The following is a 26,656-nucleotide window of genomic DNA, read 5'->3' on the forward strand; positions in this document are numbered from 1 at the left end:
CAGAAAATGGATGGATGGGTTTTTTTCGCGCTTGGAGGGTTTAAAGGAACAGTAGAGACCCAAATATGAACACAAAGACCTGCAAAAAGTGAGTTTTGCATAATATGTCCCCTTTAAACTGTGCTCACGGTTTTGCAATCCGTGCGCACGGATTTTCACCGGGTTTTGTTTTTCTCCTAATGGGACTTGCCGGCCTCCGTAGTCGAGTGTTGATGTATTGCAGTTGCATTCTATGCTTTAACGGCCTGATGTTACCAGATAAATAATTTCATTTTGTTTATAGTTAATGTAAAAAATATATATTTCAACATTAAATACTAAGAGGTGAGGTTCCGAAGAGAAATGTATGGTTTGCATAAAGCTTTAAAGAAATTCGCGAGCTGTATTGACGTAAAGCTAATGACATCAGGCCGTTGTGCTAGCTGTGCGCGTATCAGATATATATTCGCTGAAGTCGCTGTTATCCTGATATTAATTTAATCCAGTCATGTTACATGAAAGGTGTTGTTAGTAACTAAGGCTAAACCTGCGTGTGGTGAGTGTTTAGAAATGAGCATTCCGCTCGGGAGGAATGGGTTGATCGGGCTAACTATAGGAGTTTCCGCTGGCTTGGGTTTGATTGCACTAATAGTTTACAGGGAGATCAGTAAGAGAAGGTCTCAGACGCTTGTGTCGGAGACCCCTAATGCATCACGGCTGTTTGACGGGGTAGATGATGAAGAGTTGCTGCTGGAACCGCTGGCTGCACAGGGTGGGTAAGCGTTGTTCAGCAAAGCACTGGCAATTAAATTAAATAGATGTGTGCGGGCACACATGAATGAGAGATACAGGTATCCAAAAACGCTATGTTATATGTAACGTATTTTTCAGTCATCGTAAGAAAGCCAATCATGCGTGGTTTGGCATTTTCCTCAGTAGGCCTATACATTCCATTAAAGTCAGTCGCAGCTGATGGTAATTGTTAAGTTAGAGATGTTTTTATTAGTTTTTATTCTAAATTTCTCTCACTTTTTTTCGTACGAACACGCCAAATCAAATTCAACAAACTCTCTTAACTCTTTTTAAGTCCACGTGCACGAGGATAGTAGATTTGCATACTCCACGCCCAAAATAATACCATATAAGGCTGCGCTTCCTTTCTCCTGTGCCAGGAAGTGTTGTGTTTATTTATGAGAATGGCATCAAGGCACAAAAAAAAACAACTTTACGGGCTCTGAGATTGAAGTTCTGCTTTCAGAGATCCAAAAAGGAAAATCTGTCATCTTTAGCGGTGTCAGCAGTGGAATTACGGGACCTGTTAAAGCGTAGAAATGGGAAGCAATTACTAGTGCTGTTAATTCGGTGTCACCGAAATAAAGAAAAAATGGTTTGAAATGAAAATGGCTTAAAAAAAAAAAAAAAAAAAAAAAGTCTTGCCATGGCTAGGCGCTCGATGACTGCAACAAAAGCTTTGCAATCAGTTGTTGCCTCATCATGATGGCACTTTGATGGGGGTCTTCTGGCACCACACCCTCTGGTCTGTCTGGGCTGGTTCAGGTTGTAGGAAACCCTCATTCATGGCAATATTGCGCAAATCTGGAATGCCTTCTCTGGGCTATAGAGCAGTTTGCGGCTGTATCCAGACACACCCACCTGGCCTTCAACTCACTGGTGCGCTCCACAACAGCACGGGTGCTTTGATGCGTATATGTGTGCAGTCTATTGCTCCGATTATGTTTGGCAGTCCAGCCAAGGCATGAAAATCCCTCTTAATTTGTACTTGTTGGACAGTGGGAATTTGTATGGGAATTTGATGTACCATGGGTGATAAACTAATGAGAGTTTTGATGACCAAGGCGAGCGCACGAGTCATAGAGGACTAGGACTCACCCGATCTGTCTCCAATCTCCCTCTGAAAGGTTTCTGTGACCAAAAATCAAGGGTGGTGAGGACCCTGACGTGTGGTGGAATTGGGTTTGATCGGCGTGTTTCTCTCTGGAGTTGTGGCTCTAGCAAGCTGCATATTTGCAGCAGCACAGTCCTTGGTAATCTAAATCTAATTTGTCTGTCTCCACAAGGATATCTACACAGTCTCTTCCAAGAGCCTGACGCGCTAAGGCATCCAAAAGTAGAAAGTCAGCCACTGGTTACACTTCCCATTGACCTTGTTATATACAGAGTCAAATTAACCTTCAATTAGTGCATGATTTCAGTAATACAGAATAATGTCAGCATCATTATGGGGTATAATGTATATATAATGTATATATTTATGTTTGCTTCAAAGTAATTAAATATACAAGTAATTAAATATACAATCAAGTCAAGCAAACTTGATTCGAATAATAGCGGACTATTTTACGAAACTCCTACTGGATCAGTCGTAAATTCTGTTCGTACCTGAAAGAAAACGTAAAATACTAAAAGATTGGTGAATCCGCAAATTCTCTAAAATCACTCGTACGCACGATTTAAGAACAAATCTGTTCGTACGAACGGTTGTTGCATGAGGCCCAATAATCCTTTTCAGTTTCTCTTTTGGTCTGGTTTTTAAATGTATATTCAAATGAGATTCTCCGCTTTGTCGCGTAGAGATCGACATATGCTTGAAGCTTGACTATGCAGCCATTTAAGCAGAGTTCTCTACATAATGATTCATATTTGGGGAACTTAATACTTCGTTAAGAAGCTCAGACATCTGGAGGGCAACTTGAAATATTATATTGTTTTTTTTTTCCCTCCATTATGCTAACTTTTGTGTGTTCCCTTGATTCTCTCGTGTGACAAAATATGGTTACAACTTAAAAATAGTGGATCCTCTAATCCTTTAATTGCACACCTTGGGAGGCATTGAGGCCTCTGGTCTGGTGTCCCCCTCTCACATTCTTACTAGGAACAAGAGAGAGACTTTAGTGAGAGAACCAAGGAGACAAATTAAAAAAAAATCCACACATGAAATACCACTACCGTTTCTTTTTTTTTTGATGTCCCTGTCCAATGTCAAGGTGTGCTTGGAATCTGGAACTGAAAGAAGACTAGCGGAAGACTGAATATGCAATAAATATATTCATAATTATGTTAGGTCATTTCGTGATGTACTAATATGAGCTAATTACCAAATAGGTTACTAATAGGAGGAAGTCATCGGAGAGTAAAACGTAGCTGTCTTTCTTTGCAGCTGCAACTTGAACCTGTGTTTGAAGGGCAAAAAAGACAGGATCTTGGGAGACTGATAGAATACTGACTTGACAGCAAACAGAGTCAAAGCAAATGTCAAAGTTCTTTCTGTCTCCTCCAGAGATGGAGGCTCAGCAGGAGGCTTTAGCAGCAATGGAGGCAGCGGTGCAGGGACTGTCCACAGAGCAGCAGCAGGAGATCAGGAATCAGCTGGACCAAGTGCTGAGCTGTGTGGCCTCGCTGCGCTCAGAGGTGGCTGAGCTGAGGGGTGGCCTGCAGGACATCGCCCTGCAGATCATTCAGGATGTCAAGTGAGTGACTCAAGCAAGCTGCACAAAAGGAACCCTACTTATTTCCTTAAGTCAGTTTCACACTGCAAGACTTTCAGTGTTGTCCAATTGTCATATTGTTCAAACTATACAACAAGTTTCTCTTGTGTTTGGAATTTTTTATTTCTATTATTGTTGTTACATGTTGGAAATCAAGAGGCATGGATGTTCTGGCCAGTGTTTACCCAAATTCTGTTGAATTTCCTGAGCTGATTGCATGTTTCCTGACCCCATCTCTTCTGCTCCCATTGGCCGCACCTCGCTGATTCTTTGAAAATATAAGACAACTTAGCTATTTAGTTGGGCAGTGGAAGTTGGCAAACCTTTCAAATCTTGTCTTTGAAAAATTCACATATAGCAATTGATAACTGCTGATCAAACTGCCAAGTTGCCTCAGATCTGAGCAATTTGTCTGTGTCTTTCAATGTTTGTCAGAGACTTTTAGAAGAGGGAACTAGACTTTAGAGAGCGATACTCTCTGGGAACATCTTTTAAACTACAGAAAACTGTACCTTCTTGAGTAGGCTTAGTATGAATGGAATGTCTATTGTCTGATACACAGTATAGAAGATTGAAAGTTCTGCTGCTATTTAATGTACTCAGCATGGAAATGTTTGTCCTCCTTCATATTCAGAAAAGGAGTGAAAGAGAGCCAGTGGGTACGCCACCGGCGTCAACTTGTCCATAGAGAGCGCACAGACTCCACCAGTTCCAGCTCTATCTACTTCACTGCCAGCCAAGGCAGGGTCAGTTCACACGAGGAGACCAGTGAAGGAGGGTATGGCATGAACTAAGAATAGTTTCAGTGACACAAAATGTAACTGTATTATATGATGCTGTTGTAAAGTTTTGTGCACAATGTATGGCTGGTACTGGGCAACTGACCTTCATACTTATGGACATAAATATTATACTACATTAGACAATATTCTAATTGTGGTGTCTGCATGAGGTGCATATTGAATATTGCATTCACATTCTTATTTTAATATTAAATAACTTTTTTTCTTATTGATGAGTCACTGTCACACCATTCGTTCTACTTTTAAAGCAGTAATTCTCACAGCCATTATATGTGCAACTTTTTCTGGCATTGTCTTGCTTTGGTATTGGCTCAATATTGCAATGGTGGCATCTGCATGAATGTGGCCTAAAATAAATATACAGGCTAGTATGAGAAACATTCATCTACAATTTCAAAGTTCTTAAAAGTTACCACAGTGACAGTCTTTTCAACTTTCATCTTTACATTTCAGAAATCATATAAAGTTAAAGCGATGGTTGTTTTTCTCTATGTGATGGACAGGCATCCTGTCCAGGGTGTACCCCGCTTCTCGCCCAGTGACAGCTGGGATAGGCTCCATCCCTGTCCTGACCTTGAGTTGGATTAAGCGGCGACAGAAAATGAATGGATAGATGTATAGTTAAAGCATTCTTGTTCAACTAAATGCTCTGGTATCTGATTGCTGGATGATGCTTCCTTGTACTGACACAAATGTTGGCTCAGGTTAAACTGCATTAATGCATAGATATATATTTAATCTAATAATGCAAAGTTCAAGTTTGAAAAGAAAGAATGAAAAAAGTGGAGTTTTTTTCCAAATTGGATTGCTGAAACTAACTTTTCACTTGTGCCCAGGGCTGAATTCCAAATCCAATTCCATGTAAATTGGATTCATTTGAACCCAGTCATTTTGCTGCACTTCCATCAGTGGATCTGTCCCCACATGTTTAAAGTTTGAGGTTCAGCTGGCATACAAGGTTTCTCCATAAATGTTGGGTGTGACACACATGGGTTTTAATTTATTTGAAACGTTTCAGCCACGTAAACTGTATGAGCCATTCCTGTCTGAATTGAGTATTTGCCTTTTTCAGATCGAAGTCACCTGCTTATTCCAGAAACATTTTTTAAACTGCAGTGGCACAAGAGGAGCTGAATGATCTTTTCTGGTGAAACACATGTTCAAAGGCTGATTGTGAATAAGAAAAGATAACTTACTAACATGCACTATTTTGCCAAAAGTATTCGTTCATCTGCCTTTGCACACATATGAATTTAAGTGACATCCCATTCTTAATCCATAGTGTTTAATATGACGTCGGCACACCCTTTTCTGCTATAACAGCTTCAACTCTTCTGGGCAAGCTTTCCACAAGGTTTAGGAGTGTGTTTATGGGAATTTTTGACCATTCTTTCAGAAGCGCATTTGTGAGGTCAAACACTGATGTTGGACAGAAGGCCTGGCTCGCAGTCTCCACTCTAATTCATCCCAAAAGTGTTCTATTGGGTTGTCAGGACTCTATGCAGGCCAGTCAGCTCGTTCATCCATGTCTTTATGAACCTTGCTTTGTGCAATGGTGTGCAGTTATGTTGGAACAGGAAGGGGACATCTCCAAACTGTTTCCACAAATCTGGGAATTGAAGCATGAAAGTGTCCAAAATCTCTTGGTATTCTGAAGCATTCAGAGTTCCTTTCACTGGAACTAAGGGGCCAAGCCCGACTCCTGAAAAACAAACCCACATCATAATCCCCCCATCACCAAACTTTACACTTGGCAAAAGGGATGATATAGCCTATCTATATATATATATTTATTCTCATAATTTTTTTTTATCAGAGCTATAATATTTCAAAACAAATGGGGAAAAAATAACAGCTTAGTTTTTACTTTAATGTTGTGAGTCAGATCGTCTCAGCTCCACACAGGAAACAACGCATGCGGCATGACGTCACTTTGCTGCGTGCCGTAAAGCGAAGCAGAACACGGCAGCAGCTTGAAGCTGGGGGCGCGAATGTCTGCGGTGTGGTGGCATTTTACAGTGGATGACAAAAACGTTGCAATTGCAAACTGTGAGGTATGCAAACTTGGGATTTCAAGAGGTGGCACGGACATCGCTAACATCCTTGATTAGAACAGGAACAGTCTGTCAAGGTAGAGATGTTGGTTATCATCAAGAAAACGTACATTTCCTTCTGTAAAGCCAGAGGAGGAGAGTAATAATTAGGAGTGCAGTTCCGAAAAGCACATTACTGGTCTTACTTATAACACTCTGGCACTTTTATTTGCTTATTTGTTTACATGCCTACCAGGTATTTCAAGGTGAGCTGCTGCCCGTTTTTATATAAGACATTGTTGCACTAAACTTATGTAAAGAATTTGTTTATTACTTGATTACTTTTTTTCTTCAAACTACCTCACACTAGTGCTCTGTTTATAAGTGTTAAATGATAAAATAAGGTGAATAATATAAAGAATCAGGGACATCCTGGATCTGATTCTTCGCTGTTCTTCATTTTTTTAATGTACTGTAGAAGTATCAGATCGGGACTCTGTATCGGCAGATACTCAAAATCAAATGACTCGGACTCAGTGGCAAAAAAAACCTGATCGGAACATCCCTACTTGGCACAATGCAGTCAGACAAGTACCATTCTCCTGGCAACCGCCAAACCCAGACTCGTCCATCAGTTTGCCAGATGGAGAAGTGTGATTCGTCACTCCAGAGAACGCGTCTCCACTGCTCTAGAGTCTAGTGGTGGCATGCTTTACACCACTGCATCACAGCCATATATCACGCTTTGGGTGATATATGGCTTGGATACAGCTGCTCGGCCATGTTAACCCATTCCATGAAGCTCTCTACGCACTGTTATTGAGCTAATCTGAAGGCCACATGAAGTTTGGAGGTCTGTAATGATCGACTCTGCAGAAAGTTGGCGACCTCTGCGCACTATGCGCCTCAGCATCCGCTGACCCCGCTCTGTCATTTTACATGGCCCACCACTTCGTGGCTGAGTTGCTTTCGTTCCCAATCGCTTCCGCTTTGTTATAATACCACTGACGGTTGACTGTGGAATATTTAGTGGCGAGGAAATTTCACGACTGGACTTGTTGCACAGGTGGCATCCTATCACGGTACCATGCGCTGAGTTCCTGAGAGCGACCCATTCTTTCACAAATGTTTGTAGAAGCAGTCTGCATGTAGGTGCTTGAATTTGATTTGTGATTGGAACATCTGAATTTAGTTATTTGGATGAGTGAGTGAATACTTTTGGCAATACAGTGTACATACTCACATCCCATACATCCCTGTCACACCTCCCTTATAGCAGAATACTCCCCCAGCATGACATCACAGGGGCTGCTAAAACTGATCAGGAATAGTTCAAACTCCAAAGATGCATTTTGTTTCGCAGGCAGCTTTTCTAGGAACTCTGAAATTTTGAAAGTTGCGTTCAATATTCTGGAATGATGTTTCACAAGTGGCTGCCTTTGACAGTAGTTCTGGAAATATCGTGTCTTTCCTTGTATCTTCTTAAGACTTTCTCTTTTTTACTCTACTTTTGGAAAGTTAAAGCATTTTTATTTTTAATTTTTTTACACAAATTTAGCTGATGATATTACTTGTGGTGTTGGGAGATAACACAGCAGAACTTTCTTAGTAGACAACATGGACAGAAACTTAAGCATCTGGAGCCATGTTGATATATTTCTCAGAATCCTCTTAAAGAGCTCCTTACTGAGCTTAAAAACTTCTACCAAGGAGTCTTAGCTTCAGAGTGATTTAGGACCAATCTCAGAGCAACTCTGATCAAGGAAGGGACAGAAACTCTTACTGAGGAAGTGGGGCTGACTCAGTTGCTAAGTATGACAACATTTTGAAGACTGTGATTGGTTGTCTGCAAATAAAAGAAAAAGCAGATACACATATAAATAAGAATCAGCTTTATTGACCAAGTATGTCTGTACAAATAAGAAATTTGACTTTGGTGAGATTAGCTCTCTGTACAAGCATAAAATATAGAAGACTATACATATGTACAAATATTAAATTAGAAACTAAGTACTAATATTGACAAACAACAGTGGTGCAATATATAGATGACATTTGTGAGATAGAGAGTGGTACAAAGATACTAAATGACATGTTGACAGAGGAAAATAATAAAGATGGTTACATTTAAGGTAAACACAAGAAACTTGTGCTAAAGAAAAAAATGGACCCGACTCAGTGAAAAATTCCCTATAATCCCTTTATAGATCAGTGAATGAACATTAACAGTATTCACGTTGAACAGCGAATATGGCTTTATAACAGAAGAGTGGATGATATGTGATGATATGAATTGAACAGCACAAGAGCTACTTTTTCATTTATAAACATAATCTACCAGACTAGTTTTATTAAATGATTTTTTTTAAAAATCAGACAGCTCTAATGTGAAAAGCTTAATCTTTAGCATCATTCCTGAGTGATCCACCATGGAACTATACATTTGTGTTACACACAAGTCCGTTGCTACATAGGTCCACAAATCTCATCTGTCTACAGTCAAAAAATTAGCAGTCAATGATCTTTTATTTAATTTCAGTTAAAGAAATTTTTACACAAATTTGAAAAAAATAAAGCAAAAGTGAGTTTAAACTTGGATTTGCTTAAAGCTGCCGTTGGCAGGTTTTCAAAATTCCGAGTCTAAAGTCGGAAAATTCAAACAACTTTCAGGTCCATCCCCCAACCCCTCCCCCTCTGTGGACGAGGTTGTGCACGTGAGTTCACACCAGTGTGCGTGCACACAAGCTGGGGGCAGACTCACGCTCAGCATGGAAGATGTGGTTGGTGACTGTTCTGCTCAGATAACAGATCAATAATAAACCTAACGTGATTGGTTAAAAACTGCTGGGAGCGCTCGATTTTTGCAAGCATGATTACAGGCTTCAGAGGGAGCTACAGAATTCGGGATTTTTCCTAAACAACCTATTTAATATTCTCCTTTCAGAATCCCATGACAGTTCAAGCTAATATGACTAAAAAAAAGTTGCCGACGGCAGCTTTAAACGTGTGCAGCTCCTTTGGGATTGTGTTTTGTATTCCCATACTCTTGTGAGCCGCATTGAGGGTTGTCTGTGCCGAGTACTCTCTTGCCTCCCGTTAAAATGCTTTGCCTCGAGCCCTTTTTTTTGTTTCTTTTTTTCACTTACTTAAAATATTGAATGAAACGCATAATCTTTATTGTATGCTTCAGATACTCGACAGCCTATGCGGAGTCAGACTGCACCGATCGTGACACAGACAGAGAGGATGTTGAGCGGGAGCCTGAGCAAGAAACTGAGGAAGACGAGGACACAAGCTGCGCTTCAGTTCTCACCCTCCGTCAGGAAGACTCCCAAGAGGAGGAAGAGGAGAAGAATGAGGGAAGGCTGCAGCTGGTGACTGAAGTTCCTTGTGGAGAGCTTGCTCTTCTCTTGGCTCAAAGCGACATCCTTCACACAGGAGATTCCAGTTTAAAAACAGAGGGTTTTCGACTGCTAATGGATAACAGAGCAGAGGTTAGTAATACAACTTTTACCTTTGTTGGTCACCTGGTCTGGACCCATATATCAATAGTATTTGATATATAATAGTAATGGTACCGCTGCAGCACAGCTTATTTACTCAGTGCTCTATGACAGTCGGCTACTGCTAGTTTTGTGCAACATAGCAGAATATTTATCAGCTTTTGACGACATGGACGACGACTTTGAGTACAATGGACGTCCTTAATGGAGTGAATGAGCTGTGCTGCAGCGGCGTGTGTCGATGACGTCATCCCACTAGACGCGTGTGTAGAAAGCCCCCCCATAGCTCCCAATAACAACAACACGGCAGCTATGAACTAACAGTGCAATAGTACGCGTTCATTCATTCGTCTTAAAGTATTGGTGAAATAAAGACGGATAATGCCTTATTTAGAGGCTGTATTGTCTCTGCCCCGTTCACTCCCATTATATACACGGATCTCGAGAAATCTAAATAGCGTCCGAAGGATGCCGACTTTCACCAAACTGTTATCGGTAAGTAGGTGAACATATTTTATGCAAGAAATAAGGTCCAGGTTTAAAAAAAACAAACAAAACATTCCCCTTTAAGAGCATCCGAACTGTTTTGTAGTCCTGCACAAGAATAGCCATTCAATTCAATTCAATAACACAATGTTTTTAAAACATTAAAACTGTTTTAAAACTCTGTAAACTCTAACCCTGTGGTCCTCTTTCTGGGTCTGCAGTACGGAGACAGCAAGGATTTTCTATGGCGACTTGCTCGAGCCTACAGAGATATGTACGAGACAGCTATGGACAAGCACGAAAAAACTACTTATGCTCTAAAAGGTAAGGGAACTAGCTCAAACACATACAAATTTATATAAATGCTTCACTTAAGTAAAATATGAAATCATTGTACATTTTTTGTGGGATGAGTAGTACAGAGAACACTTATTGGGCCCTCTGACATGGTAAAATGATTTGCATGATGCTTGGACTTCCTTTTGGAATAATTCCATACAGTTCTAGTTAACTGTTTGTCATTGTGAATATGCCAGAACATGCTGGAAACATCTGAGCTGTCTTGTTTTGTCTGACCAACAGTCCAAAACACAGAGGCATGCAGAGTACAACCACAAACATAAAATCAGAACATGGGAGACGATGACAAATCATTTTAATTTAAAATTGTGAATGATCAGAATAAATAAGAACATTTGTTGATATCAACATTGAAACTATGCTGAGGAACACCTTCATTGACATCTTACCTTAAAGCCTAGATTGCAGTTTCTGCTCCTGCAGAGCTGCCTACTTATCACGAAGAAAAAATATGACAATATGTAAATGCAAACAGTATATTTCACTAGAAATATATTAACTACTTCTGTTAGAGAAAGATACCCTTAAAAGTACAATAAGAGATATTTTTAACATATAAGTGTAAAATGTAAATATATGACAAGTTCCTGGTCATTGGATTAAAATACTGTTCTTTTTTTTTTTTAAATGGAAAAATACTTGCTTTGGGCTGTTACTGATTTCACTGAGTCCACAAGAACAAACTGAGCAGCAAATGAAGTCATAATGGACAAAGAACTGCTTTGTAATGGACTCGCAAACCTAGAATCACTCACTATATGCAGAGTGAGAACAGTACAGCTAATGTGTAAGTGTTACCATGTATCCTGCTTGACGACTTCTGTATTAATCTGTGAGCTGATGTTGTAGGTTTAGAGGAGGCAGAAATGGCCCTGAAGAAAAATGATCTGAATGCTGAATGTCATAAATGGTAAGATGGTGAACACAACATACACCCACTTGTTACCTAACACTTGAGATTTTAATTCTGCATACAGAGTTTGACCCAGTAAGTGGTTATTTGGTTTTATGTCAGTTTTTGTGTGTCTTCAGGTTTGCTGTGCTGACTGGACTGAGTTCAGAGCATCAGAGCATGCATTCTAAACTCAAGAGTACTCACATATTGAAGGTAATGCAGGCATGATGCCATTTGGCTGATTTAAAAAAACAAACCAAAAAAAACCCCAAAAAACCAAACAATTTCTGTAATGCAACACAGCTTAAAATCTATTCAATTCAATTCAGTTTTATTTACAGGTCCTTCTAAAAGAAATTGCATATTGTGATAAAGTTCATTATTTTCTGTAATGTACTGATAAACATTAGACTTTCATATATTTTAGATTAATTACACACAACTGAAGTAGTTCAAGCCTTTTATTGTTTTAATATTGATGATTTTGGCAAAAAAGTAAAGAAAAAACAAAAACCCCTACCTCAAAAAAATAGCATATTTCATCCGACCAATAAAAGAAAAGTGTTTTTAATACAAAAAAAAGTCAACCTTCAAATAATTGTGTTCAGTTATGCACTCAATACTTGGTCGAGAATCCTTTTGCAGAAATGACTGCTTCAATGCGGCGTGGCATGGAGGCAATCAGCCTGTGGCACTGCTGAGGTGTTATGGAGCCCCAGGATGCTTCGATAGCGGCCTTAAGCTCATCCACAGTGTTGGGTCTGGTGTCTCTCAACTTCCTCTTCACAATATCCCACAGATTCTCTATGGGGTTCAGGTCAGGAGAGTTGGCAGGCCAATTTAGCACAGTAATACCATGGTCAGTAAACCATTTACCAGTGGTTTTGGCACTGTGAGCAGGTGCCAGGTCGTGCTGAAAAATGAAATCTTCATCTCCATAAAGCTTTTCAGCAGATGGAATCATGAAGTGCTCCAAAATCTCCTGATAGCTAGCTGCATTGACCCTGCCCTTGATAAAACACAGTGGACCAACACCAGCAGCTGACATGGCACCCCAGACCATCACTGACTGTGGGTACTTGACACTGGACTTCAGGCATTTTGGCATTTCCTTCTCCCCAGTCTTCCTCCAGACTCTGGCATCTTGATTTCCGAATGTCATGCAAAATTTGCTTTCATCCGAAAAAAGTACTTTGGACCACTGAGCAACAGTCCAGTGCTGCTTCTCTGTAGCCCAGGTCAGGCGCTTCTGCCGCTGTTTCTGGTTCAAAAGTGGCTTGACCTGGGGAATGCGGCACCTGTAGCCCATTTCCTGCACACGCCTGTGCACGGTGGCTCTGGGTGTTTCTACTCCAGACTCAGTCCACTGCTTCCGCAGGTCCCCCAAGGTCTGGAATCGGCCCTTCTCCACAATCCTCCTCAGGGTCCGGTCCCCTCTTCTGGTTGTGCAGCGTTTTCTGCCACACTTTTTCCTTCCCACAGACTTCCCACTGAGGTGCCTTGATACAGCACTCTGGGAACAGCCTATTCGCTCAGTAATTTCTTTCTGTGTCTTACCCTCTTGCTTGAGGGTGTCAATGATGGCCTTCTGGATAGCAGTCAGGTCGGCAGTCTTACCCATGATTGCGGTTTTGAGTAATGAACCAGGCTGGGAGTTTTTAAAAGCCTCAGGAATCTTTTGCGGGTGTTTAGAGTTAATTCGTTGATTCAGATGATTAGGTTAATAGCTCGTTTAGAGTACCTTTTCATGATATGCAAATTTTTTGAGATAGGAATTTTGAGTTTTCATGAGCTGTATGCCAAAACCATCAGTATTAAAACAATAAAATACCTGAAATATTTCAGTTGGTGTGCAATGAATCTAAAATATATGAAAGTTCAATTTTTATCATTACATTATGGAAAATAATGAACTTTATCACAATATGCTAATTTTTTGAGAAGGACTTGTATATAGCGCCAAATTACAACAAATGTCATCTCAAGGCACTTAAATAGTATAGTCCAATTCAAGCCAATTGGAGTTCAATTCATTGTAATCATAATTATTTTCAAAATAATCCAATTCATTCATATAGAGTCAATTCAAAAACAATTTCCTAGCTAAAGAAACCAACAGATTGTACCAAAACTTGTCTTCAGTCCAATCTCCCGTCCTTAGCGTACCTAAGGCGACTGTGGAAAGGAACGACTCCCTTTTAATAGGAAGAAACTTTATATGTGAGGAGAAGAATCTTAAATTCTATTCTGAATTAAACAGGGAGCCAATGAAGAGAAGCTAAAATTGGAGAAATATGATCTCTCCTGTTAGTTCTCATCAGAACTGCAGCATTTTGGATCAGCTGAAGGCTTTTCAGAGAATATGTGGGACAGCCCAATAATAAAGAATTACAGTTGTCCAATCTTGAAGTAACAAATGCATGGACTAGTTTTTCTGCATTGCTCTGAGACAGGATGTTCCTGATTTTAACAATATTACGAAGGTGAAAGAAGGCAGTCCTAGAAACCTGATTTATATGCGAGTCAAATGATAAATTCTGGTCAAAAATAACTCCAAGGTTCCTCACTGTAGTACGAGAAGCCAAGAAAATACCATCTAGAGCAGGGCTATTCAAATGGCGGCCCGCGGGCCACATGCGGCCCAGAAGCAATACCCGAGTGGCCCAACTTGTGGTTCAGCCAAAAAAGCAGAGAAAAACCATGAAAAACACAGTTTGCGAAAATGAGTTCAGAATTCCTATAGTAGATCAGATAGTGAATGCAACACTCCACGTAGCCTAGAAAAACTCAACCAACCCACAAGGCAGCGCGTTGTTTTGAAAGTTACTGATAGAACCATGTTAGCAGCTCAACTCCAACTGAAAAAGTATCTCTCTCAACCCTCAAACGAAAAATTGACTATGAAAACCGTCGTTTTAACCCTGCCTGGGCAGACAGATACCGTTTTATTTTACCACCAACTCCAAACGCCAAACCTATTGCAAAGTAAACACACTTTGCAATGACTCTGTTGCGGTTCTTGAGGAGTATAATATCCGAAGACACCACCTGGAAAAACACCCAACTTTGATTTCATTTCAAAAGGGAGACGACATTTTGGGACCAAAATATTCTTTTTAGTATTTTAAAGTGAAAAATAGCATTGCTGTTACCTCAGGTTCTATTTATTTAGAGACGTTTTTAATGCAGTTTTTGATGTTCTTATGTCAGATATGTTTATTTTATTTCAAAAGGGAAAACTATTTCATCACCATTGATGTGCACTTTTTGTTTTAATACCCAGGCTATTTCAGGAGCGAGAGTATTGCAACTACCTCAGTTCATTTAAAAGTTTCGAAATGTGTTTTACAAAAATATGAGGAGGGGAAATGATGAATAAACATCACATGTTATTTCATTATATTTGTGTTGGTTTGAAATTTGTCATTACCTCCTCCTTACTGACCGCTGAAAATGTCCGGCCCAGCTTAAGGTCTCGGTTTTAAAATCTGGCCCAACTGAATTTGTAATTGAGGTCCAAAGATAACAACTTCAGTTTTGCCTGAATTTAGAAGCAGACAGTTCTGAGTCATCCAGGTCTTTATGTCTTTAAATCATGCTTGTAGTCTGACCAACCTATTGGGTTCATCTGGTTTTATAGATAAGTACAGCTGAGTATCATCAGCATAGCAATGGAAATGTATGCCATGCTGTCTAATCATGTTACCTAATCGAAACATGTATGAAGTGAAAAGAATCGGTCCAAGCACAGAACCCTGAGGAACTCCATGACTTACTCTGGTTTGTGAGGAAGATTCTTCATTTACAAGAACAAACTGAATTATTTCAGATAAATATGACTTAAACCAGCCTAATGCAGTTCCTGTTATTTATTTTACCCTTTATTTAAGACTTGACTAACAAAGGAAATTATTTTCAGTGTCTTTACTGACCAACTTCATTGTATATAGAAATTTTCAACTATTCTAGAATTTAATGCAAGTGACACAATGAAAAACAGTTTATAGAAAGTTAATAGAACATATAAGTAACCACCATTCTTTACAATCAGCAGATTAATTTATGACACATGAGGGCATCAGGATAGGATATTGTTCAGTGAGGACACTGACAATCATTTCCTTGAACTTGGCTGTTGGAACAAATGAACATGTTACAGATTAAATTCTTTTGTTGCATTTTAGAAAATTTCCCAACTTTTCTGGCATTGGGTTTTGTACCTTCAAGATGGGTATATTTTTATTTATTCTTTTTTTTTTTTTTTTTTAAACATCCAGGAACATTTAGACCGAGCATTCGTCTTCAGAGATGATGACCCGATGTGTTTCTACCTGCTTGGCAGATGGTGCTATGAGGTGAAGCAAGGAGTCGAGCTCTGTTGTTGACTGGTGTTATCACATGCAGATAGCAGCATCATCTTCTTTCTTTCTGTTTCTGTGAGACTTCAGGTAGCCACTTTGGACTGGTTGGAAAAGAAAGCAGCTGCTGCACTCTATCAGAGCTCCCCCACCTCTACATTGCACGATGCCCTAAAAAACTTTCTCAAGGTATGAGTCCCTTGTAGAGATTGACAAACTACCCCTACTTCTCCCTCATGGTATTTACACACCTTGTTGATATTAGAGCGGCAAGACTTATTTATAACTGTTGTATTAGATTTAATTTTTATATCATGTTTAACTCAGGCAGGAGATACACACAGGCTTAACAATAGAAACCTTAATGATGATCTTCTCTCATGTAAACTTTCCTTCTTGCAGCTTGTTTAACCACTAATCCTAACTCAGAGACTCACGTGAAAGTCTGCCCTCATTTGTAAAAAAAATAAAAATAAAAATAAATTTTCCTTACTCTTGACGCCATCAATAGATTTATTTATACAGTTTAATACATACCTTGCAGATCAACATTATTTCATATAGAGAAGCAATGCAGCAGAGTATGTAATATACCCAGGACCTCAATCTGTGGACTGGTTAGGCTTTTGAGTTGAGGTTTAACAGAAGTAGCCTTCATCACTGTATTTTATGGGCATTTTGAAGTTGCACATTACAAAAGGTTGATGAAATCTGCAAATCTGGAGAAAAAAAAGTTGCAAAGAAGCTGAGTTGGTTTTTACATTTTCTGGAAAAGGATGGGTGTGCCTGAGAGTACCTGTTCTAACATAACTTCCTGAAGAACATCTCCATTTTTCTGTTCTGCAACCGGTTTATTTTGTCCCTTTCCAAATTTTGTTTTCAGTTGGCGACCAATATGTTTTAATCCAGCCATATGCAACCTAGGCTATGCTGCCTTGTTTTGAGAACACAGTACATTGGTTTCACTCTGAATTTCGTGATGGAAAATTGATGGGCATTTTTCATTAAAGCTACACATTTGCTTAGTGATTGGATGGAAACACAGCCAATGTCAATGATCAGTTCTTTGATACCTTCAATTTCAATTTCAGTACGACCATGGACAAAGGTCCATGGTCGTACTGAAAGGATCGTTGTAGTGATATGTTTAATTATCCACATCATAGCAAGTAGCAATTTGATATATGTGTGGAGGAGACATTGGTGTTTAGTAACATACTTGGACTTAAAACTAACTAGGGCAGGATAGTCTCTCATCTATGCTTTGACAAAACAAGAAGGTGTTCTTTCCTACATCAACCTTCAGTGGGTCTTTGTACTGGGTTAGCTTTTGAGCTTGTATTGAAAAGATATGTGAATGTACATTTTTAAGTGTGTTCTGCATTGTGTAAATTTGCAGGCGGAGGAGCTTAGTCCAGGTTTCTCAAGGACTGGTAGACTGTACATTGCCAAGGTAATGCATCAGATTTATGTAATTATGGTATTCATTTGAACAGTAACTGTATACTCATGATTACTTATTTAGTTTATATCTGTGAGATGTAACTCTTTACATTATTGTGCTAATAAAAAACTCTCTCACGCTCTGAAAATTATAAGAATTTATGGACTAGTATTCCAGGTGTTCAGTGCTATTTCTGTTCTGTGTTTAGAGAGAGACCAGAGGTCCATTTCACAAAGCAGGTTTAGTGAAAACTCTGAGTTTATTAACCCTGAAATGACGAGGGTCTCCTACTACCTGAACCAGCCCAGACAGACCAGAGGGTGTGGTGCCAGAAGACCCCCCTCATGGACCGCCCCATCAAAGTCATGATGAGGCAACAACTGATCGCACAGATTTTGTTGTAGTCATCGGGCGCTGTGGCCATGGCGAGACGTTTTTTTTTTTTTTTAAGCCATTTTCATATCAAACCATTTCTTCTTTATTTCGGTGACATTACGAACTACAGGTGACACGGAATTAACAGCACTTTTAATTGCTTCCCATTTCTTCGCTTTAGCAGGTCCCGTAATTCCACTGCTGACACTGATGAAAATGACAGATTTTCCTTTCTGGATCTCTGAAAGCAGAACTTCAATCTCAGAGCCCGTAAAGTTGTTCTTTTTGCGCCTTAATGCCATTTTCATGACTCAACACGTCCTGGCACAGGAGAGAGGAAGCTTAGCCTTATATGGTATTATTTTGGGCATGGAGTATGCAAATCTACTATCCTCGTGCACGTGGACTTAAATACGCACGGGTGGCATTCATTATTTACGTAGGTCGTTTACACACTCTTTTCAAAGTTAATAGCGTTTGTTGAATCTGACGTGGCGTGAGAAATTTAGAATAAAAATATGAAAATGTTCTTGCATAACGCCCAATGTTTTTATATTTCATCTTAAACTGCTGCCAAGTGCGCTTCTCCCCCGCGGGATTGCACCTAAATGAAATAAATGAATAGGCTACCATTCAAGCAGTTTTCCCCTGTAATATTATTGTGATTGCAAAGGACTACATTTAAACTTACACTTTTGTAGCTGCAGCGGTGAACTTATTTCTAAAAACGTGTTGAAACTCGCCGTATGAGCGCATTAAGATTTCCAATTCGAGGTTGGTGAAATACGTAGCCCGCCTCATCCCCGTTGCCATGGTGACTCGTCAAATCGGGGCTCCATTGATGCTGTCTTTTTAAAGTTGTGGTGCACATGCAAAACTCAAGGTGAAACTATTCAGAGTTGACAAAACTAACTCAAATCAGCGTTTCTGGAACCAAAAACTCAGAGTTTTCTATCACAGAGTAGATCAACTCAGAGTTCAGGAATAGACTCAGTTTGTTGAACCTGCTTTGTGAAACGGACCCCTGGCAGATACTGAAAAATGATGACTCACCAGCTGTTTTCCGGTCAGAGTGGGCAAACAAATTCTCATGACTGACTGGTGTCTTTCCAGATATATAATTTTAAAATTATTCACCAGAATGTAATTCATGAAGAAGAAATCTCTATTTTTCTCACGTGGTTGTGTACTTGGAATATTTTTTCTTTCTATCTCTCTGTTGTCTCTGACTTTGTAAGGTCCAGGTTCTGGTTCTGGAAGCAATGTACCAAATCACAATTTCAAGGCACTTCTGTTCAATTATAATCCACTGCATTGGAATCTAATTCTAATCTAATAGCATCAAATTAATTTAAATTAAAATGAGTCCAGTTCGTGAAATGCTAATTAAGAAAGAATAAATAGTTGCCAGGCTGAAGGGCGGATTATAGTTCTGCGTCTATCGTCTTGACGTGTTGCTTTGCTCTGGTCGCGAACCACTTTTCATGTTATGGTTCTGCAACCTCGGTCTGGAATTTCTCGGGACGCACAGCAGTTTCCCCTCGCGAGAATTTCGGTGGGCGGTGACGAGAACTTCGGCGGCGCCGGCGGAAGTGTTTCTTTCAAAAAAAAAAAAAAGTGTATGCAAGATATGGATCTGGAGTTGCTCGACATCGAAGAAGAACAGCTTCTTTTATTGGAGTTGGCGAAAATGCAAAGGAGGAAGCCACACAGACAACCGGAAAGGCACACCGAGGACCACTCACAGCCGCTTTTGTCTGCGCACTTCCGTTGGTGGTCTGCGTGCGTCTGTCGCGTAGTCAGGATTTTTCTGAGGTGCACGACAACGCGCGCAGAGCCTCTGCGTGGGGGAGTGGTCAAGATTTTGACGCTTGCAGAGGCTCTGCGTCCGAGCGTCAGAGGCTTTGCGTCTGAAGCATAAATCAGCCTTAAGGAAACCAAGAGATTGCATTGAAACTTGTCTCTGATTCAATCCCCTTTGCTGAGCATGCACAAGATGACAGCGGAGAGGAAAACGTCTGTTCAACAGGAAGAAACCTCCAGCTATAACTGACTCAGAAAGGGTGGAAAATTGGGTCAACAAGGATCATAACACAAGGCCAGGTCCTCTGGTGGTCTGGGCCTATTCTAGCATAACTAAGGCCTAACTTTAAGCTTTATTACAGCAAAGTGTTAAGCCTAATCAAAGTAACGCTAGAGAATCTGGCAAGTTTCTTGCTCTTTGGCTCCACTGCAATTGTGGGATGTGACACCACTGTCGTAAAAATAAATCTTCATGTTAGCCCTGCCACTGCACAGCCATGCACATTAATATTTGATCGTGGTGAAGAGTGTGATGCAGGCCTGGAAATCAAAGCTGTGAAGCTCCCTGGAGCTCTGGAGCAGTTTTCAAGCCCGGTACTTCAAACAAATCAGAAACACATAGTTTTAAGATTAACAAACTTCTCTAGCCCCACAAGAGAGGGGCCTGCTAACTGAAGGTACTGCCTCCCATTTTTCTTTTAGAACCACAAGTTAACAGCAGTCTGACAGCAAAGTGCTGTGTTGGGGGAAAAAAAAATCTAACTATGAGATCTTTAATATAAGATGGAGCTTTATATTTCAATTCTATTCTAGATTTAACAATATGCCAAAATTGGAGAAATATAAGTCATTACTACTAAGAGTTTAAGGATTACGTAGTTACAGAGCGAGGACTCTTGGGAAACCTGGCTAGCCAGAAACTCAGGCTTATTCTTGTTCTCCCATATTAATGTGAATAATAGGCAATTCCAACTTTGCAAAGAACTTTCTTATATCTTTTTTAAACTACCACTCCACACTAGATGACAGTTTTTAAATTAGTGGGATGCCATTTTATTACCAGCTTTCTTGATGTTTGCTTTAAAGGTGACATATTATGCTTTTTTTTTTCTTTTTTTTTTTTTTAACAATTTGAAATTATTATACGGGCTTTGTTCACCCTATCTTTCAGCCCTACTGACCCAGCTCTCCTCAGACCAGGTTGTAGGGAGGGGCTGAGAGTGAGAAACCACTCAGCCCACCAACCCCCTTCCTTCCTTTCCTGGGGTTGTTAGGAAAGGCGACAACTCATCCTTACCATGACAACAGCTGAGCTAGCCACAAGGAGGAAAGAAAGTTTTCTAGAAGGAAAGCTGTCTCTGACAGAACCAAGCAAATATATAATTTTGAACCAGAGTCAGACCCTGACCCCAAGTTCCTTGAGAGGTTCAACAGGATGTCTCTGAAGGGTTACTTTAAGTAGCTTACACAAGTTTTTTCTGTTAACGCACATCACCCATCATCAAAACTTTGGCATCTGGTGAGCAATTTAATGCAGTAAATGCAAACATAATTAAGCTGATCCTCCAGGAATACCAAAAGCACTGGCAAGGATCTGTATACAGATATAGTTACTCTATTGATCCGAGAGAGAAATAGTTTAGCAGTGTAGTGTTGTAAGTTGGCAACAGATACTAGTGAACTTCTCCTTAGCGTTGAACTTGCCCGAGTTTTTCAAGTAAAGTGATTGCTGTATATACAGTCTTTTGCTAACTCTTGCTGGAGCAAAACCCTCAAATATATAGTTTATCCACTGGGCTATTATATCCTTTGAGGCTGATGGTAGATGTAAGGTGCATGCTCCTCAGTACAGCTGACAGCAGAACATTTCCAAGCAAAGCTGGCTTCATTGGTCTAGCAAGTTGAGTGCAAGCGGGCAGGACTCAAATCTGAATGGCATGTTATGGCGCATTTCCACTAACTCGGCACGGCTCGATACGGCTCGGCACGGCTTGGTTTGGTTGTGTTTCCATTTACAACCGAGTATCACCGAGTATCACTTTGTGCCTCCTCGACGTGGGCGGGGTCCTCGTAACACGGCTGCGTGACCAGAACAACAACAACAACAACAACATACGAGGAGGATATCGAGGCGCTCGTGTTGCTGCTCACCCTGTGGCTTTTTGTCGCACAGAAGGCAAGAGAAGAGAGCCAGAGAAGACTCCTGGCCGCCAGACAAAACGGTATTGAAAAGTGACGACACTCATCGGCCAATCAGTGGAAGGCAGTCGGCTGACGTCACGTTTTAGTAACGCTTTGGCCCGCTTGGAACCAGGGCTGAGGTGATACGGAAAATCTACCCGGTTGCAGGTACTGCGTGCTATTGGAAACACGCAATAGCGCGCCGAGCCGAAGCGAGCTAGTGGAAAAGCGCCATTAGATGAGATATTTTCAAACCTAGGAGACACAAAACAAAGGGCCAGTGTTGCATTTTTCTGTGTTTTGGGGTTGGTCATGACTTCAGACACCCAAATAATATTCTCTCACACACGGAAAATTTTAGATTTTTCCATATAGAATAGAATAGAATAGAAAAATACTTTATTCATCTCCCAATGGGGGAAATTCAAATTAGTCAAGTAGCTCAAAAAAAGTATAAATATTTACAATGATTGTATATTAACAACAACAATAATAATACCAATTCTAATAAAAATACTTCTACTACTACTACAACTAATAATAATAAATTACTATATAAATAGATAAATAAAAAATCCATCCATCCATCATCTTCCGCTTCTCGCGGGGGCAGCAGCTTGAGCAGAGAAACCCAGACGTCCCTGTCCCCGGCCACTTCCTCCAGCTCTTCTGGGGGGATCCCGAGGCGTTCCCAGGCCAGCCGAGAAACATAGTCTCTCCAACGTGTCCTGGGTCTTCCCCGGGGTTCTCCTCCCAGTGGGATGGGCCCGGAACACCTCACCAGGGAGGCGTCCAGGAGGCATCCTAACCAGATGCCCGAGCCACCTCATCTGACTCCTCTCGATGCGGAGGAGCAGCGGTTCTACTCTGAGCCCCTCCCGGATGACCGAGCTTCTCACCCTATCTCTAAGGGAGAGCCCATACACCCTGCGGAGGAAACTCATTTCGGCTGCTTGTATTCGCGATCTCATTCTTTCGGTCACTACCCACAGCTCGTTACCATAGGTGAGGGTAGGAACATAGATTGAACGGTAAATCGAGAGCTTCGCCTTCTGGCTCAGCTCCACCGATCCGCCTGTCAATCTCCTGCTCCATTCATCCCTCACTCGTGAACAAGACCCCGAGATACTTGAACTCCTCCACTTGGGGAAGGATCTCATTCCCAACCCGGAGAGGGCATTCCACCCTTTTCCGGCCGAGGACCATGGTCTCAGATTTGGAGGTGCTGATTCTCATCCCAGCCGCTTCACACTCGCTTCACACACCACCAGGTGATGATCAGTTGACAGCTCCGCCCCTCTCTTCACCCGAGTGTCCAGGACATACGGCCGCAAGTCCGACGATACAACCACAAAGTCGATCATCGAGCTGCGGCCTAGGGTATCCTGGTGCCAAGTGCACATATGGACACCCTTATGCCTGTCTGTGATGAGCACAGAAGTCCAATAACAAAACCACTCTGATTCAGATCGGGGGGGCCGTTCCTCCCAATCACGCCCTTCCAGGTCTCACTGTCATTGCCCACGTGAGCATTGAAGTCCCCCAGCAGGACGAGGGAGTCTCCTGGAGGAGCACTTTCCAGTGCCTCCTCCAGGGACTCCAAAAAGTGTGGGTACTCTGAACTGCTGTTCGGTGCATAAGCACAAACAACAGTCAGGACTCGTCCCCCCACCCTAAGGCAGAGGGAGGCTACCCTCTCGTCCACCAGGGTAAACCCCAATGTACAGGCGCACAGCCGGGGGGCAATAAGTATGCCCACACCTGCTCTGTGCCTCTCACCACGGGCAACTCCAGAGTGGAAGAGAGTCCAACCCCTCTCGAGGAGGCTGGTTCCGGAGCCCAAGCCATGCGTCGAGGCGAGTCCGACTATATCTAGCTGGAACCACTCAGCCTCGCACACCAGCTCAGGCTCCTTCCCCAACAGAGAGGTGACGTTCCACGTCCCAAGAGCCAGCTTCAGTAGCCGAGGATCAGACCGCCAAGGTCTCCGCCTTCGGCTGCCACCCAGCTCACACTGCACCCGACCCCCTTGGCCCCTCCCACGGGTGGTGAGCCACGTCGGAAGGGGGACCCACGTCATATCTTCGGGCTGTGCCTGACCGAGCCCCATGGGCACAGACCCGGCCACCAGGCGCTCGCTGCCGGGCCCCACCCCTGGGGCTGGCTCCAGGGGGAGGCCCCGATGACCCGCGTCCGGGCAAGGGAAAACGCCGTCCAATATTGTCCATCATCATAGTGGGTTTTTATGAGCTGTTCTTTGTCTGGTCCCTCATCTAGGATCTGTTTGCCTTGGGTGACCCTTCCAGGGGCTTAAAGCCTCGGGCAACATAGCTCCCAGACTCATTGGGGCACGCAAACCCCCCCACCACGGTAAGGTGACAGCTCATGGGGGCTATTTATATATAAATAGATAAATAAAAAAATCAATCAATCAATTTGAGAAGAACTCAGCAGTCACTGTTAAAAAGCCTTATGGCTGTGGGAACAAAGGACCTCCTGATTGTCGGACCCCTACAATCTGTGGATTGTCATTGGTTTTCGCCGAACCACGTCATAGCTCATTACCATAAAGTTAGCTGGAGTTTAATCGCTGGAATCCGCTCTGGTAGCTCAGTTCTCTTCGCCACTGGAGAATCCGCTCTAGTAGCCCAGGTAGCTCACCCTCCATAGAGAAATAATGATTTCCGGCGCTCAGGTAGCGTAGGTCGCTCTTGGTGTACACGCAGCATAAGGGAGAGCCCAGACACCCCAACTCATTTCGGCTGCTTGTATTCGCGATCTCATTCTTTCGGTCACTACCCACAGCTCGTGACCATAGGTGAGGTTAGGATTTATTTATTTAGTCATTTATTATTATCATTATTAGCAGTAGTAGTATTTTTATTAGTATTATTATTGGTGTGGTTGTTAATATACAATCATTGTAAATATTTATAATTTTTTTGAGCTACTTGACTTGATTTCCTCCATTGGGGGATGAATAAAGTATTTTTCTATTATTCTATGTAGCTGACACACAGTGCAAGTGAAAGCAAGAGATGGAGGGAGAGAGCCGGGAAGCATGCAAAGCCAGGAGTCTAGATAATGATAATGATGAATATGTACCAATATATGAAAGTGTTGAAACACCAAAAGATTACCAGAAATGTGTGCTAATGCAGAGCAGTAGTGTATTACGAGTTACAGTGTTAAAATGACACAATAACAAGAAATTTAAATAAGTTCAATGAGCCCAGAACAATTCCACAGAGCACAAGCAAGGTGACGGAACACATCTTATTGTGAAACATTGGCATATTGGTAAAACCCACTTTGTTCTCAGCTGGGGACATACCCAAAGACCATCTGAAACCCTCAGGGTAAACCACACTCAAGATTTTATACATTTGTAATAGTCTTTGAGTGTCAAAGAGGAAACTCCTCACAGAAACACAGAAAATGAGTGGCCATGACAACTGCAGGATCTTGTGTGAGACAACCATGCTAATCCCACAAGAACACCATGTAGCTATTTTTCTCTACATGGGATTGATGTTGAAAAAGCAAAAATAATAATAAATTAGCCCTTTGTCAGCAATCAGATGATTGGAGGGAGAGGCGTCGACGGCTAAACACTTAAAAAAAAAAAAAAAAAAGGCAGTTTCTTTCTGTGTCATCCAAAGAATAATGAGAACTCATATGAGACACTCAGTATCTTTACAAATAGAACTGATGATAAACATGCTAAAACCAGTATGTTATGTAACATTTACTGCCACCCATTTATTTATAAAAAAGCTCAATATAAAGTTCTAGAGTGAATAAGCAAATGTCTGTAGGGTTAAAGCAATAGTAAGAGGATTACTTTGCTGTCACATCATCTGTGTGTTGCAATTGGAAACACCATGAAAGTAATATTCTTGCTGTTTGGCTTGCAGTGTCACAAAGAACTGGGAAACATCTCAGAAGCGTCAAACTGGACCAACCTAGCGCTGAAGATGCCCAAAAATTCTGAGACACTAACTGATGTAAGAGCACTTGTCATACTCCTCTCTTAACCTTTGCCCTCCACAGCTACATGATATTGATCATGAGTGTTTGCAAATGTTTGTTTTATTCAGCTACAGATAACAACTATAGGCATGTTAGGAATTTATCTGATGTGGCTTGGTACAAGCTTGTCATAACTTAGTTACTTTGAGGCTAAATGTAATGAGTAAGTTAGATTACCTGATATGTGGGTGTACAAAAACTAATTAAAATTTTTTTTGTTTGTTTGTTTTCTGTCCCAATTTTTAAGGATGAAGAGACATGTGCACTGGAGACTCAGCTTCGGGTCTTAACAGACAGAAAAATATGAGCAATGCTTTTCTCCTGACATCTAGCATATCTACGCTAAGTCATTTAAATGAATGCCTATTTAGATCTGCTCCGGAAAAGTCTTTCCCTTCATAAGTAGCTGTCTTTGCCATACTGTCATTGTGAAATCATAGATTTGATATGGTTTTTGCAAACTCGAACAATTTCTCTGGTAAACTGTTTGTATCTGTTTATTTATTTATTTTTATTGGTAATCATAGAGATTTTTAGTTAAAAAACAGTTATTTGATTATTTGATTTTTGTTTTAACTTAACCTTATTCAAAACTAGATATTTTTCTCATTTATTCTACGACCAATTTCAGAGAGAAAATTTCAAAACTTGGACAAATAAAAACAGAGGTATGAGTAGTTGAGTAATTTGTTTTTTCTGTCTTTTCCCTCCACTGACTTAAAGGGGAAGTTTTTTTTTTTTTTTTTAAAACCTGGACCTTATTTCTGGCATAAAATCCGTTCATCTACTCACCGATAACAATTTAGTGAAATTTATTTTAGTGAAAGTCGGCGTCCTTCGGACGATATTTAGATCACTCGAGATCCGCGTATATCCATATAACGGGAGTGTACCGGGC

General features: G+C 41.1%; 1 protein-coding gene across 4 annotated transcripts; it reads left to right on the forward strand.

Moving 5' to 3' along the window:
* rmdn3 (regulator of microtubule dynamics 3) lies at positions 1 to 26,435 on the forward strand. Of its 4 annotated transcripts, none has more exons than XM_075459690.1 (12): positions 1 to 88; positions 3,278 to 3,467; positions 4,120 to 4,263; positions 9,512 to 9,815; positions 10,532 to 10,634; positions 11,520 to 11,580; positions 11,703 to 11,778; positions 15,843 to 15,920; positions 16,014 to 16,112; positions 17,323 to 17,376; positions 25,644 to 25,733; positions 26,006 to 26,435. In XM_075459690.1, exons 2-12 carry the CDS (start codon positions 3,280 to 3,282, stop codon positions 26,063 to 26,065), a joined length of 1,257 nt encoding a protein of 418 aa, XP_075315805.1. In that variant the 5' UTR covers positions 1 to 88; positions 3,278 to 3,279; the 3' UTR covers positions 26,066 to 26,435. The 4 variants fall into 4 exon arrangements, with proteins under 4 accessions (XP_075315805.1, XP_075315802.1, XP_075315804.1 ...); XM_075459687.1 differs by lacking the exon at positions 1 to 88 and adding an exon at positions 188 to 751; XM_075459689.1 differs by lacking the exon at positions 1 to 88 and adding an exon at positions 188 to 324.
* Positions 26,436 to 26,656: the final 221 nt, after the last annotated feature.

Source organism: Odontesthes bonariensis, chromosome 24 (genome assembly GCF_027942865.1).
Source record: "Odontesthes bonariensis isolate fOdoBon6 chromosome 24, fOdoBon6.hap1, whole genome shotgun sequence".
Lineage (NCBI taxonomy): Eukaryota > Metazoa > Chordata > Actinopteri > Atheriniformes > Atherinopsidae > Odontesthes > Odontesthes bonariensis.